At 36.8% G+C, this 12,533-nt stretch overlaps 1 protein-coding gene across 2 annotated transcripts in view; it reads left to right on the forward strand.

Annotated features, from left to right (window-relative positions):
* Positions 1 to 12,533, forward strand: part of ETNK1 (ethanolamine kinase 1) — a 71,861-nt gene that overhangs the window by 16,129 nt on the left and 43,199 nt on the right. For both annotated transcript variants that reach the window (XR_008617671.1, XM_024129057.2), the window contains exon 2: positions 9,636 to 9,895. Coding sequence is in view for 1 of the 2 variants with exons in the window: in XM_024129057.2 (XP_023984825.1) it covers positions 9,636 to 9,895 (260 nt within the window). In the remaining variant the exon portion in view is untranslated. The remainder of the gene's footprint in view (positions 1 to 9,635; positions 9,896 to 12,533) is intronic.

The raw sequence follows: 12,533 nt of genomic DNA on the forward strand, positions 1-12,533 counted from the left end.
TGTCGATTTCTCCTTTTATGGCTGTTAGCATTTGCCTTATGTATTGAGGTGCTCCTATGTTGGGTGGATAAATATTTATAATTGTTATGTTTTCTTCTTGGATTGATCCCTTGATCATTATGTAGTGTCTTTCTTTATGTCTTGTAACTGTCTTTATTTTAAAGTCTATTTTATCTGACATGAGTATTGCTACTCCAGGCTTCTTGTGATTTCTATTTGCATGGAATATCTTTTTCCATCCCCTCACTTTCAGTCTGTATGTGTCCCTAGGTCTGAAGGGGGTTTATTGTAGATGGCATATATATGTGTCTTGTTTTTGTATCTGTTCAGCCAGTCTATGTCTTTTGGTTGGAGCATTCCCTTTCATCACTTTAAATGTGTTCTGCCACTCCATTCTGGCTTGCAAAGTTTCTGCTGAAAGATCAGCTGTTAACCTTACAGGGATTCGCTTGTATGTTATTTGTTACTTTTCCCTTGCTGCTTTTAATATATTTTCTTTGTATTTAATTTTTGATAGTTTGATTAATATGTATCTCGGCAAGTTTCTCTTTGGATTTATCCTGTATGGGACTCTCTGTGCTTCCTGGACCTGATTGACTTTCCTTTCCTGTGTTAGGGAAGTTTTCGACTATAATCGCTTCAAATATTTTCTCAGACCCTTTCTTTTTATCTTCTTCTTATGGGACCCCTATAATTTGAATGTTGGTGCATTTAATGTTGTCCCAGAAGTCTCTGAGACTCTTCAATTCTTTCTGCTCTTTTTTCTTTATTCTGCTCCCTGTCGATTATCTCCATCATTTTATCTTCCAGCTCACTTATCTGTTCCTCTCCCTCAAATAATTCTGCTATTGATTCCTTCTAGAGTATTTTTAGTTTCAGTTATGTTGCTCATCACTGTTTCTTTGCTCTTCAGTTCTTCTAGATCCTTGTTAAATGTTTCTTTTATTTTCTCCATTCTATTTCCGAGATTTTGGATCATCTTTACTACCATTACTCTGAATTTTTTTCAGGTAGGTTGCCTATTTCATCTTCATTTATTTGGTGTTGTAGATTTTTGCTTTGCACCTTTGTCTGTAACATTTTTTTTTTTTTTCTTTTTTCTTTTTGATGTGTGGGGCTGTATTCCTGTCTTACTTGTTGTTGGGCCTGAGGTGTCCAGCACTGGAGTTTGCAGGCAGTTGGATAGAGCCGGGACTTGGTGCTGAGATGAGGACCTCCGGGAGGCCTCACTCTGATTAATATGCCCTGGGGTCTGAGGTTCTCTGTTAGTCCAGTGGTTTGGACTCGGCGCTCCCACCACAGGAGCTCAGGACCAACCTCCGGCCTGGGAACCAAGATCCTGCAAGCTGCGTTGTGTGGCAAAAAAAAAAAAAAGAAAAGAAAAGAAAAAAAGGAGCAGTACAATAACAAAGAATAAAAAACAAAATAAAGTTAGATAAAAAATATATTAGGAAAAATAAAAATATAATTAAAACAACTGCAAGAAGGTAAAACAAAACCACAACAGGAAAAAAAAAGGGGGGGGAGGTGGGACAAGCCAAAAGGAGCAGAACAATAACAAAGTATAAAGAATAAAATAAAAGCAGAAAAATAAAAGATTTATTAGAAAAAATAAAAATATAAATGAGTCAACAGCAGTGAATCAACGACAAGGTAAAACAGAACCCCAATCTAAAAGAGGAAAAAAAATAAAAAGCTTTGGTTCTGGGGGGGCGGAGTTTAGGCGGGGGTGGATCTTACGCAGGGGTGGGGTTTAGGGTACAGCAGGACCTAGTGGCAGGCGGGGGTGGGTGTCTTAGGCTCAGGACCCACACAGCTGCAGCTGGAAAATGCCTTGGGGGCAGAGCCTAGGCTGGGTGACATTCAAGAATGGTGTGGGGCCTCTGCTTAGGACCTGCACAGAAGGGGAAAGGCAGCACATCCAAAGTGGGGCCTCTGGAGTGTGGAGTTACGGAGTTTGGAGGTAAGGCCCTGGGTCAGGGTGTGTGTGTGTGGGGTTTAGGCCCAGCGTGGTTGGAGTGGGTCTCAGAGGGGGTCTCCGAGTGTAGAGGTGGGGCCCTGGGTTCTGCGTGGCATGAGGGAGGCTCCAAGGGCAGAGGATTAGGCCCAGGAGCCCAACAGGCTCCCTGGTGCCTATGTGGAATGTGGACAGGGAAAGCGCTGGCTGCATTCCCTTCCATTCCTCCATGCGCCTCCTCCCCTTGAGTCTCCCCCAGGGTCTCCCCTGCCTCTCCTGGACCCCTAACCATGGGAGGGGTCTGCTGGGTGTAGGAACTCCTCCCCTTCCTCAGCCACCCCTCAGGGGTGCGGGTCCCCTAGGTCCGGCCTTTACTTTTGCTCCCCTTCCCTCCCTCCCACTCCCTCAGGACCCACATGGCTGCAGGGGGCCTAGGTGGGCAGAGGATCAGGCCTGGGATCTCAGCAGGCTCCTGGGGGCCAAAGTGGGCAGGGGAAACCTGGCCATGCTCCCTTTTGACCCTCTGTCCTCGCAGTGGCCCCCGAATTTTCCCCTTCAGGCATGGGATCCCTTCCCCTCCCCCAGCCACCCCTCAGGGGCACCAGTCCTGTCCCACCTCGACTTCTCTTCCCCCCTCACTCCCCCCAACACCCCACGTCCACCCAGTTGCTGGGGGTTCCTCCTGTCCCCTTAGGTGTCCATGGTCACCCACTGGTGCTTGGTAGCTGCCCTAGTTGTTCAGAGATGTGAATTCTGCATCCTCCTAGTCCGCCATCTTGACTCCGCCCCTTGTTGTTTTGTCTTACTACACTGGCTAGGACATCATCACAATATTGAAATAAGAGGTGATAGTGGGCATTCCTGCCTTGTTCCCATTCTGAAGGGGAACATTTTCACTAGTTTATTATTAGGTATGATTGTTTGCTGTAGGTTTTCTTTGGATACTCTGTCAGATTAAGGAAGTTTCATTTTATTCTTGGCTTGCTAAATATTTTCATCATGAATGAATGTTGAATTTTATCAAGTACTTTTCTGCAACTCATGATGGTTACATGATTTGCCTCCATTTCTCTGTTATTGAGCTCAATTACAATGACGTTTTAAAACAATTTGTTAAGAACCACTGCGTTCCTGGAGTAAACCCCATTTGGTTGTGATGTTTTCTCCTTTTTATATATTGTTGTATTGGTTGCCAATATTTTGATTAGGATTTTTGCAACTATTAGAGAGAGTGGTCTGTAATTTTCCTTCCTTGTAATGTCCTTGACAAGTTTTGGTATCAAGTTGGGATCTGTTTCTTTTTTGTCTGTTTTTGGAAGAGTTTATAGTAATATATGTCTATACTGTAATAAAGTTTACTTCTTTATTGATAATTAGTATCTTTTTTTCCTTGATGATTTTGCTTGGAAGTTACCAACTTTATCTTCAAAGAAGTTTTTTGTTTTTGTTCGTTTGTGTGTTTTTGACTGCGCCACTGTGGCTTGTGGGATCTTAGTTTCCCTACCAGGGATCGAACCCGCACCCCCGCATTGGAAGCACGGAGTCTTAACCACTGGACTGCCAGGGAAGTCCTGAAGAACAGTTTTTGACTGTTGAGTTTTTCTGTTTTATTGATAACTTTGCCCTTTTGTTTTCTTCCTAATTCTTTTTTTTAATCAAAGGTTAATTGACTTATTTTTCTACCTTCTTGAGCTAGAAGCTTAGGTCACTAATTTTCTGCCTCTTTTATTTTTGATATTTTTATTTACGTATCCCTGTAAGCACCCACAGGTTTTAATATGATTTTATTATCATTCAGTTTAGAATGCTTTCTAGTTATTGTAGTTTTTTCTTCATCCAGTGGATTATTTAGATGTGCATTGCTTCACTTCAAATAAGTGGGAGAATATTAAGTTTTTTTTCTTTATTGTAAAAAAAAAACAAATAACCTAAAATTTACTATCTTAACCATTTTATTTGAGGTGTGTATATGTGTATGTGTGGTGTGTTATTGATGTCTAATTCATTATTGTGGTAAAAAAACAAATAACCTAAAATTTACTATCTTAACCATTTTATTTGAGGTGTGTATATGTGTATGTGTGGTGTGTTATTGATGTCTAATTCATATTCAATGTAGCTTGAGAAGATACTCTGAATGATTTTAATCCTTTGATATTTATTGAGGCTTGCTTTATAATCAAGCCTATAGTCAATTTTGGTAATATTTTATATATACTTGAAAAGGATGCATATTCTCTTGCTGGGTACAGTGTTCTGTGTATGTCAGTTAAGTTGGATTTTTAATTCTATTGCTTAGCTCTCCTGTATATGTAATGATTTTTCCCTGTTTTTAAAAAAATCAGCTCTTAGAGATGTGCTCAAGTTTCAGACAATTATTGTGGAATTTGTCTAGCCTGTCAGTTTTTGCTATATGTATTTTGAAGTTATGTTATTACATGCACTCAATTTAGAATTCTTGTATCTTCTTGATGGCTCAATCCTTTTATAATTATAAAACATCCCTTTTTATCTCCTGGAATGTATCGTTAGGATCTATTTTGTCTGGTATGGTGTAGCTACATCAGCTTTCTTTTACATGTCTCTTGTAAAAAGTAGCATATAGTTTTCTTTTTCATACTTATTTTTTGATTGGATTATTTAGTTCTTTTACATTTAATGTAACTACTTATATGGTTGAGTTTTTCACTGTACCATCATACTTTTTTTTCGTCTTTGATCCATCTTTTATATTCCTGTTTTTCACCTTTATTTTTTCTTCTTTCTGTGTGTTCCAAATCTCAGAGGAACTCACAGTAAATATGGAGTGGCAAATATAATTAAGAAATTACAGTACTTTTTTTTTTTTTTTTTTTTGGCCGTGCTGTGCAACATGCGGGATCTTAGTTTCCCAACCAGGGATGGAACCCGTGCCCCCTGCGTTAGTACTGTGGAGTCTTAACCACAGGACCGCCAGGGAAGTCCCTACAGTGCATTTTAGTAATGCTATATATAGGGCACTAGCAAGAACTGAGAAGTATTTATGTCTTATCTGAGTTTAGGAATTGTCTCCTGGAGGATATAACTCCTGTGTTGGAATTTTGAAGGAAGTTAGAAGTTAGTGAGGTGAAGAAAAAGAAGGGTGAATTTGTCAGGTAGATCACTAGATAACTTGGGAGGTATTGTGGAACTTGTATGCCCTAAGGAGCTTAAACTTTATCCTCTAAGCAGTGTGGAGTCAGTTGAAGATTGTCAGTCATCATGTTCATGTTTGTATTTTAGATGGATTATTTTGGTGGCAGTTAGTGAGTGAATTTTTTTGGAAGGTGGGAAGGTGGTTAAACTGGCGTAAGAGAGACCGATGAGGCTATTAAAATACTGCAAATAGGAGATTGACAAGGGGATGGAGAAACAGGAGTGGATTTAAGAATTACTTAGGAAGAAAACATTTTATGTGGGGAATGGAGAGGGAGGGTCAAGGTGACTGAAATGTGCCTGAGTGAATGGAAGATTAAAATGAATTGGTACCATTAAATGATTTATCTCTGGTTTTAAGCAGTTTTATTATGAGGTGCCTTGGTGTAGTTTTCTTCATGTTTCTTTGGTTTGGGCTTGTTGAGCTTCTTGGATCTTGAGTTTATAGGTTTTCATCAAATTTGGAAAACTTTTGACTGTCATTTCTTTAAAAATGTTTCTGTTCTCTTTTTTTCCTTTCTTTGAGGACTCAAATTTTATATGTAATCTCTCAGCTAATGGATGCTCTTCTCTCTCTCTGATAATTCTTTTTTTCCTCTGTATTTTGTTTTGCATAGTTTCTATTCCTATGTCTTCAAGTTTGCTGAATTGTTTTTTCCACTACCTAACCTAGTGTTAAATCCTAAGTGTGTTTTCCCTTCAGACATCTTGAGAAGTTTGATTTGGGTCTTTTTTATGTCTTCAATGACTCTGCTTAATTTTTTGTTGTAAGAATACAACACACTTTTTTTTGGAATACAGTTTTAACACCTGCTAATTCTAACATCTGTGTCAGTTCTGGTTGGTTTCAATTAATTGACCCCCTCTCACCCCCCATTGTGGGTTGTAGTTTTCTGCCCCTTTTGCATGCCTGATAATCTTTTTCTTTTTGGCCGCCTCACCCAGCTTGTGAGATCTTAGTTCCCAAACCAGGGATTGAAACTGCGCCCTTGGCAATGAGAGCGCAGAGTCCTGACCTCTGGACCGCCAGGGATTTCCCCATGCCAAATAATCTTTAATTGGATATTAGACATTGTGAATATTACCTTGTTAGGCACTCGATAGTTTTTGTAGTTCTTTGGGAATAGTTTGCATCTTTGGGTCTTGCTTTCAAGATTTGCTAGGTGGTACCAGTGCAGCAGCATAGAGTCTAGGGCTCATCTATAACATAGATGTTGTCTTAATTATTAACTTTTATGATCTCATCATGAATTATTTTTCTGGCTTGTGTTCAAATTTAAATATGTAGTTATCTACATATTTGGTAAGAGCTTAGTTTGTGTCAGGAACTGTTGTAAGTGCTTTTGTGTATATTAAGTCATTAATTCTCATAAAAACCTATAAAGCAGATTCTAATGTGCTGGTATTAAACATGAGATGAATGAAGCACATACAGGTAAGTGACTTGCCTAAAGTCACTCAGCTTACAGATAATACAGCTAGAATTTATAGTCAAGCAGTCTTGCTCTGTAGTTCATCCTCTGAACTGGTACTATCTTAAATACTTGACAAACAGTGCAGGATAAACCCTGTGAAAAGGAGCTCCATGAGATTTGTAGTAGTTTTGTTCTCCCTCCGTTGAGGTGGAATTTTATATTTCTAGTATATATCTAGTATAGTACACATACCTAGCATATGCCTAATATATTTTTAAATGTGTGTTTCAGAAGGCTGAAGCACCTTGAATTAATTGTTGGTTTATATATGAGGTGGGAACCATCCAAGAGCAAAAAGCATTATCCATACATCTTTAAAGTCAGAAATCTCCATCAAGAGATCATTAGGATAAGCCGAACAAATTGGGTTTATTACTCCTTCCTTAAGGAAGACTTAATTCCATGGGGAATGGTGGGGCTCTCAGTATGTGGGTGTCAGAAAGGACTTTGTATAAGGTTTGAATTTGGTGATTTGGGAGAGGGTTCAAGGAAGCAAGGCTTTCCTCTGGAAAAGGAAACTATGACTGTGTGGGTAACTTATCTTACCTAGAGGACTGGAGGAATGAAGCAGGACCAAAGCTGTTCCTGGAAAAGGAACGGCAGTCCCTCACATTAGCCAGAATAGGGGAGTGTTTGGTCATTTTTGTGTTGGAAAAAATGCATAGTTTTGTCTTTGTTCAGACATGATTACAGAGTGACTTTGTTTTTGTCTTGATGCATCATGGTCACAGAGTGGCCTCATCTGATATTGATGTTCTATGAAATTGCTTACATTCAACAGAATCTCCAGGCCTTGCTGTACGTGCCAGGTCAGTTCCTAGCCCCTTTCGTTTTTCTCACTATTTTAATTTTTTCACATGTAAACTAGATTGATTACAGGAAAAAAAAAAAGTGAGAAAACATATATAAGCCAAATGAGAAAAGTTTAAACTACTTAGAAATAAGAAAACAGGAGACAAGACTTAAACTACCTAATATTTTATTGGATATCTTCGCAGACATTTTAATCCTTATTTATACATAAACTACTTTTGTAAATGAAGTTATTCATATATTTATTTTTTTGCTCCAGGGGTTTATTGTGACTATCATTTCATTGCAAATATGTGGCTGTTTTGTGCAACAGAGTATATTAGGGTTAGTGTCATTGGAGTTGTGACTCTATGTTATACTTGTAAATGTCTATATAGTATTCAGTAATTTTATCCAGTAATGTTATCCATTTCTAGCCTTTTTAAGTGCGTATGTCTTTATATGTATGTTTCTGCATGTACACATAAATGTACAATATAGCGTGCACTATTAAAGAAATTTATTATTACAGGCAAGAGTGAAAGAATGAATTTGTTGTAAGCTAGATCAAGAAGACAAGCTAGTGTTTGAGTATTAAGTCCTTACTATTTTTTAGGAGGATGTAGAAAACATAGATTTCACTCCTGGCTTTTGAGGAGTGTAGAATGTCTTTCATTACAAGCATTTCAGAATGTTAGTTTCTCAAACTTTATTACAATAATTGAAATACTTCATCTCTACATGACATCTGGAGGAGTTACAGAATAATATGTGTGAGTTGTTATGGCATTTTAATAGGAAACAACATGCTTTCAACATAGATTTTAATAAAATGATTGGAGTTTAGTTTAAGGGCATATGCTTCTTGTCAGTGTCTCCCTACATACCATCTTTTTGAAATCTAGGTAAAAAGCAAAGTTTGTATGTCTCTGCATACCCAAAAAACATAGATATTCAAAGGTGAATAAGGATACATAAATACTTTCTTTCAAATTTCAACTTAAGATCTATTCCTTTTCAGATGTCATATATCATTACAACAATCTTACCAAAAACAGAAATGTTTACCTTCTTTCTCAGGCATTAGTTAAATGTGTATACATTTAAAACTTATTCTTTGTCCATTATTCCTGTTCTTTTCCAGTTGTCTTTGGAAAAATGTCCTTAACGCTTACTTTCACTTTTACCTTTTATCCCTTTATTCCACTGAGAGTCTCCAAAAGCTCTGAGTTATAATTGGGTAAATAGAAAGTTAGTTTTAGTGTCAAATTAGTGTAGAGGAATATGAAAGCTACAATTTTGAATAGACTTAGAGAACTAATATTGCTAATCATGTGTTTACTTTTTTTGTGTGTGTGTGGTACGCGGGCCTCTCACCGCTGTGGCCCCTCCCGCTGCGGAGCACAGGCTCCGGACGCGCAGGCTCCGGACGCGCAGGCTCCGGACGCGCAGGCTCAGCAGCCATGGCTCACGGGCCCAGCCGCTCCGCGGCACGTGGGATCTTCCCGGACCGGGGCACGAACCCGTGTCCCCTGCATCGGCAGGCGGACTCTCAACCACTGCGCCACCAGGGAAGCCCTACTTTTAAATATACCATTGTACTCAAATCTAAAAAAGGACTTTAAGTACTTAAAACTGTTGAAGAGTCCCCAAACTCCCTTTTAGAAAATATCTGAGAAATCTCTATCTTCCTCTAATTAAGGTTGTGCTTCTTTTTTTTTTTTTAGCTGTAGCATTCAAGTTTAAATTATTATAACCCGAATACTTAAAACAATTTTATTTACTTTTATTTACAATTTTATTTACTTATTATGCTAAGTAATCTTTGGAAATAACATTTAAAGTTGAGTTTTTTATAAATTGGAGATTTACCATAATATAAATTATGGTATATTATATTTGTATATTTAAACTTATGAACATTATTAAAGACTTTTATATCATATACTATGCTAGCAAGAGAGCCACTTTCCCTGTCTTCAGAATCTTGCCAATCTATTAGATACAGGAGAGTGAGAATGTGTGTATTGTACAACACAACATAGTAAGCAGCGGTATTCCATTTTGTTTAAATCTAGAATTAAAATTATAGACATGTTAGGCAAAATTGTATTCAAAAGTTATATTAAGTAGATATTTTCTTTCAATTAGTATTTAATGGTTTTCAAGTTATCTCCTATTCCTTCCTTAAAAGTAAATAATTGTTTTTCCCCCATTTTTTCTTTTTTTTTGGGCAGCTTTTCACAGATGGAATCACAAACAAACTTATTGGCTGTTATGTGGGTAATACAATGGAGGACGTAGTCCTGGTGCGAATTTATGGCAATAAGACTGAGTTGTTAGTCGATCGAGATGAGGAAGTGAAGAGTTTCCGAGTGTTGCAGGCTCACGGCTGTGCACCACAACTCTACTGTACCTTCAATAATGGACTGTGCTATGAATTTATACAGGGAGAAGCATTGGATCCAAAGCATGTCTGCAACCCCGCCATTTTCAGGTACATTTCTTTTCCTAAATAATTTGTCCTTTTGAAAAATAAGAGTATTAAGTGCACTAAGGGAATGTTTTTTAAAACTGCCTTTTCTTTCTTTGGGCAACTATTTGGTTAATTTAGAAACTTTCTTTTGTTCAGGTTTTGTTTTATTTTTGCTAAAGAAAAAACATTCCTTTTTTCTGAATTCTCATAGTTAACTCTTTGCAAAAGAAAGGACTGCGAGAGGTTTTGGATTAGCCTGTCGCAGAAGGTCAAGGCTTCTCAATTTTTTGAAGTAGTGCTTGAATCAAAGCATTACACATTTCTTATTACTAAGTTTCGTTACTCTGCTGCTCATAGTTTCAGAGTTCTTGCTTACTATGAGTCTTAATTCTGTTAACACGTCTTTGTTACTCTTTAAACTTAAAAATTATTTAATTCAGAGTATTATGTTTTCTATAAGAATAATGTCTTGCATATGCTCAATCATTTTCCTAAAATTGCTAAAATTTTCTTTTGAGCTTGATTTGAAAACAGTAAGTTCATCATAGTTTAAATCAAAAGTTCTCAAACATTTCAGTCTCAAGACCCTTTTACGACTCTTAAAAGGTTATTGAGGACCCAAAGAGCTTTTGTTTATGTGAATTATATTTATCAGTGTTGACTATGTTAGAAATTAGAACACAAAGTTTTTAGAATGAAAGATTATCAAGTACATCTTCTTTTAGCTGTCGGTCAACATGATGACATCATCATACCCACTTCATGTAGCTTCTCAAAACTGTACTGTACACTTGTTAGAAAATGAGAGTGAAAAAGGTAAATAATACCTTATGAAAATAGTTTTAACCTCACAAACTTCCTGAAAGGGTCTTGAGCCATAGATCAAAGTCCACAGTATTCTCTTGCTTTGGCTTCTTCAGATGTAGCTACTTGCCTATATTATGATTATAATAAAGAGTATCTACTTTGAATATAAAAGGCATTGGAATATATTTATGTTTAATGTAGTCTAGGGGAGGAAAAATGATTCAGTCAGCTGCTCTACTAGTAATTTACAGTCTGTGACAGACAATAACCTTGGGGACAAAATAAGCTAAATAGTATACACAGAGGAACAGAAAAGGTTTTCATAAAAAGTACAAATAATTTACTGTGGTATAGTTGGGAAATTAGGCAGTGTTTAACTGAGGTAACATTTGAATTGGACTTTAAAGGATGAGGCAGAGCATGGAGGAGTCTGAGGGAGATGATAGGTAAAGACGAATAGCATCAGGCTAATGCTTAACTAGTAATTCAACTTATGGAAGTTTATCATGATCTTTTTTATTTGAACTTTTGTGTAGCAATCAAATATTGCAGAGACCTTTAAATTTTTTTTTAATTAAAATTAAGGTGTTTAGGAATTTTCTCATCAAGTATTTCTCTAAAACTTGCCTCTTGCTGGGAATACTGGCTGAAGTATAATTAAAGCCACTCAGCAACAGACATAATGGAAGAAATGCAATTTAAAATGAGTTATTTCTCACTTATCAAGAAGCATAACTAAAAAACACCAACTTCCAGTGCTGAGGGTATTGTAGTGGAACTGGTACACTGTGAGTTGCAAGTAAAATTGGTAATGTTCTCTTTCGGAAATAAATAGGGCATTATATAGTAAGTCATATAAGAAAGTCATTTGCTTGATTGTGTCATAAAAACTGATATTTAGATATAACTAAGGTACATCAGTACAAATAAGTGTTATGTTACTATTGAATATTGTCTAAAACATGCAAGGTGTCTGATGCAGGACTAAGAGGAAAAAAATCAGCTTACTAGTTGAACTGTGGCTACAATCAGGAAATAATTTGCTTATGTGAAAACTCAAAGGGAGTTTGTAAAAAAGAAATAAATTCTGTTGGGATGGTAGTATTAGGGATTTTTTTTTCCAGTTTCAAAAAAATGCCTGTTAGTATAATTTTTTAAAAGCTTCCAAGAGAGGAGCAATTAGTGAGTATTAGTGGGTGTTTGAGGAGATTCTCTGCAGCCTTGAGATTTTCAAACATTTGGCTTTATTGAGTATGGAATTTAAAGTAGCATTTGCCTTGATGTTAGTGCAGTAAAACCTTATCTTACTGAGACTAGGTAGAAGAAGGACCAATCTATGATAGTGAAAATCAGAAATCTTAATTTTTTATTACCTTGTTTTTTCTCAGTTGTATATAAAATTTACTAATAGAAAACAATTGAATTGCTCTAATCAAGTCTTTTTAAGAACCGTATTCTTTCTTATGACCATTTAATTAATTTAGTTAACATTTTTTATTTTTAATTGTGATAAAATACACATAACAAAATTTACCATCGTAATCATTTTTTAAGTATACAGTTCCATAGTGTTAAGTACATTCACATTGTTGTGCAACCAATCTCCACAGTTCTTTTCATCTTGCAAAACTAAAATTTTATATCCATTAAACAACAACTTCCCATTCTCCCCTACCCCCAGCCTTGGCAACCATCTTACTTTCTGTCTGCATGAATTTGACTGCTCTAGGTACCTTATGTAAGTGGAATCATACTTTTTTGTCTTTTTGTGACTGGCTTATTTCACTTTGCATAATGTCTTCAGGGTTCATCCATGTTGTAGTGTGTGTCAGAATTTCCTTCCTTTTTTTTT

The sequence above is a fragment of the Physeter macrocephalus genome, chromosome 6, assembly GCF_002837175.3.
Source record: "Physeter macrocephalus isolate SW-GA chromosome 6, ASM283717v5, whole genome shotgun sequence".
Lineage (NCBI taxonomy): Eukaryota > Metazoa > Chordata > Mammalia > Artiodactyla > Physeteridae > Physeter > Physeter macrocephalus.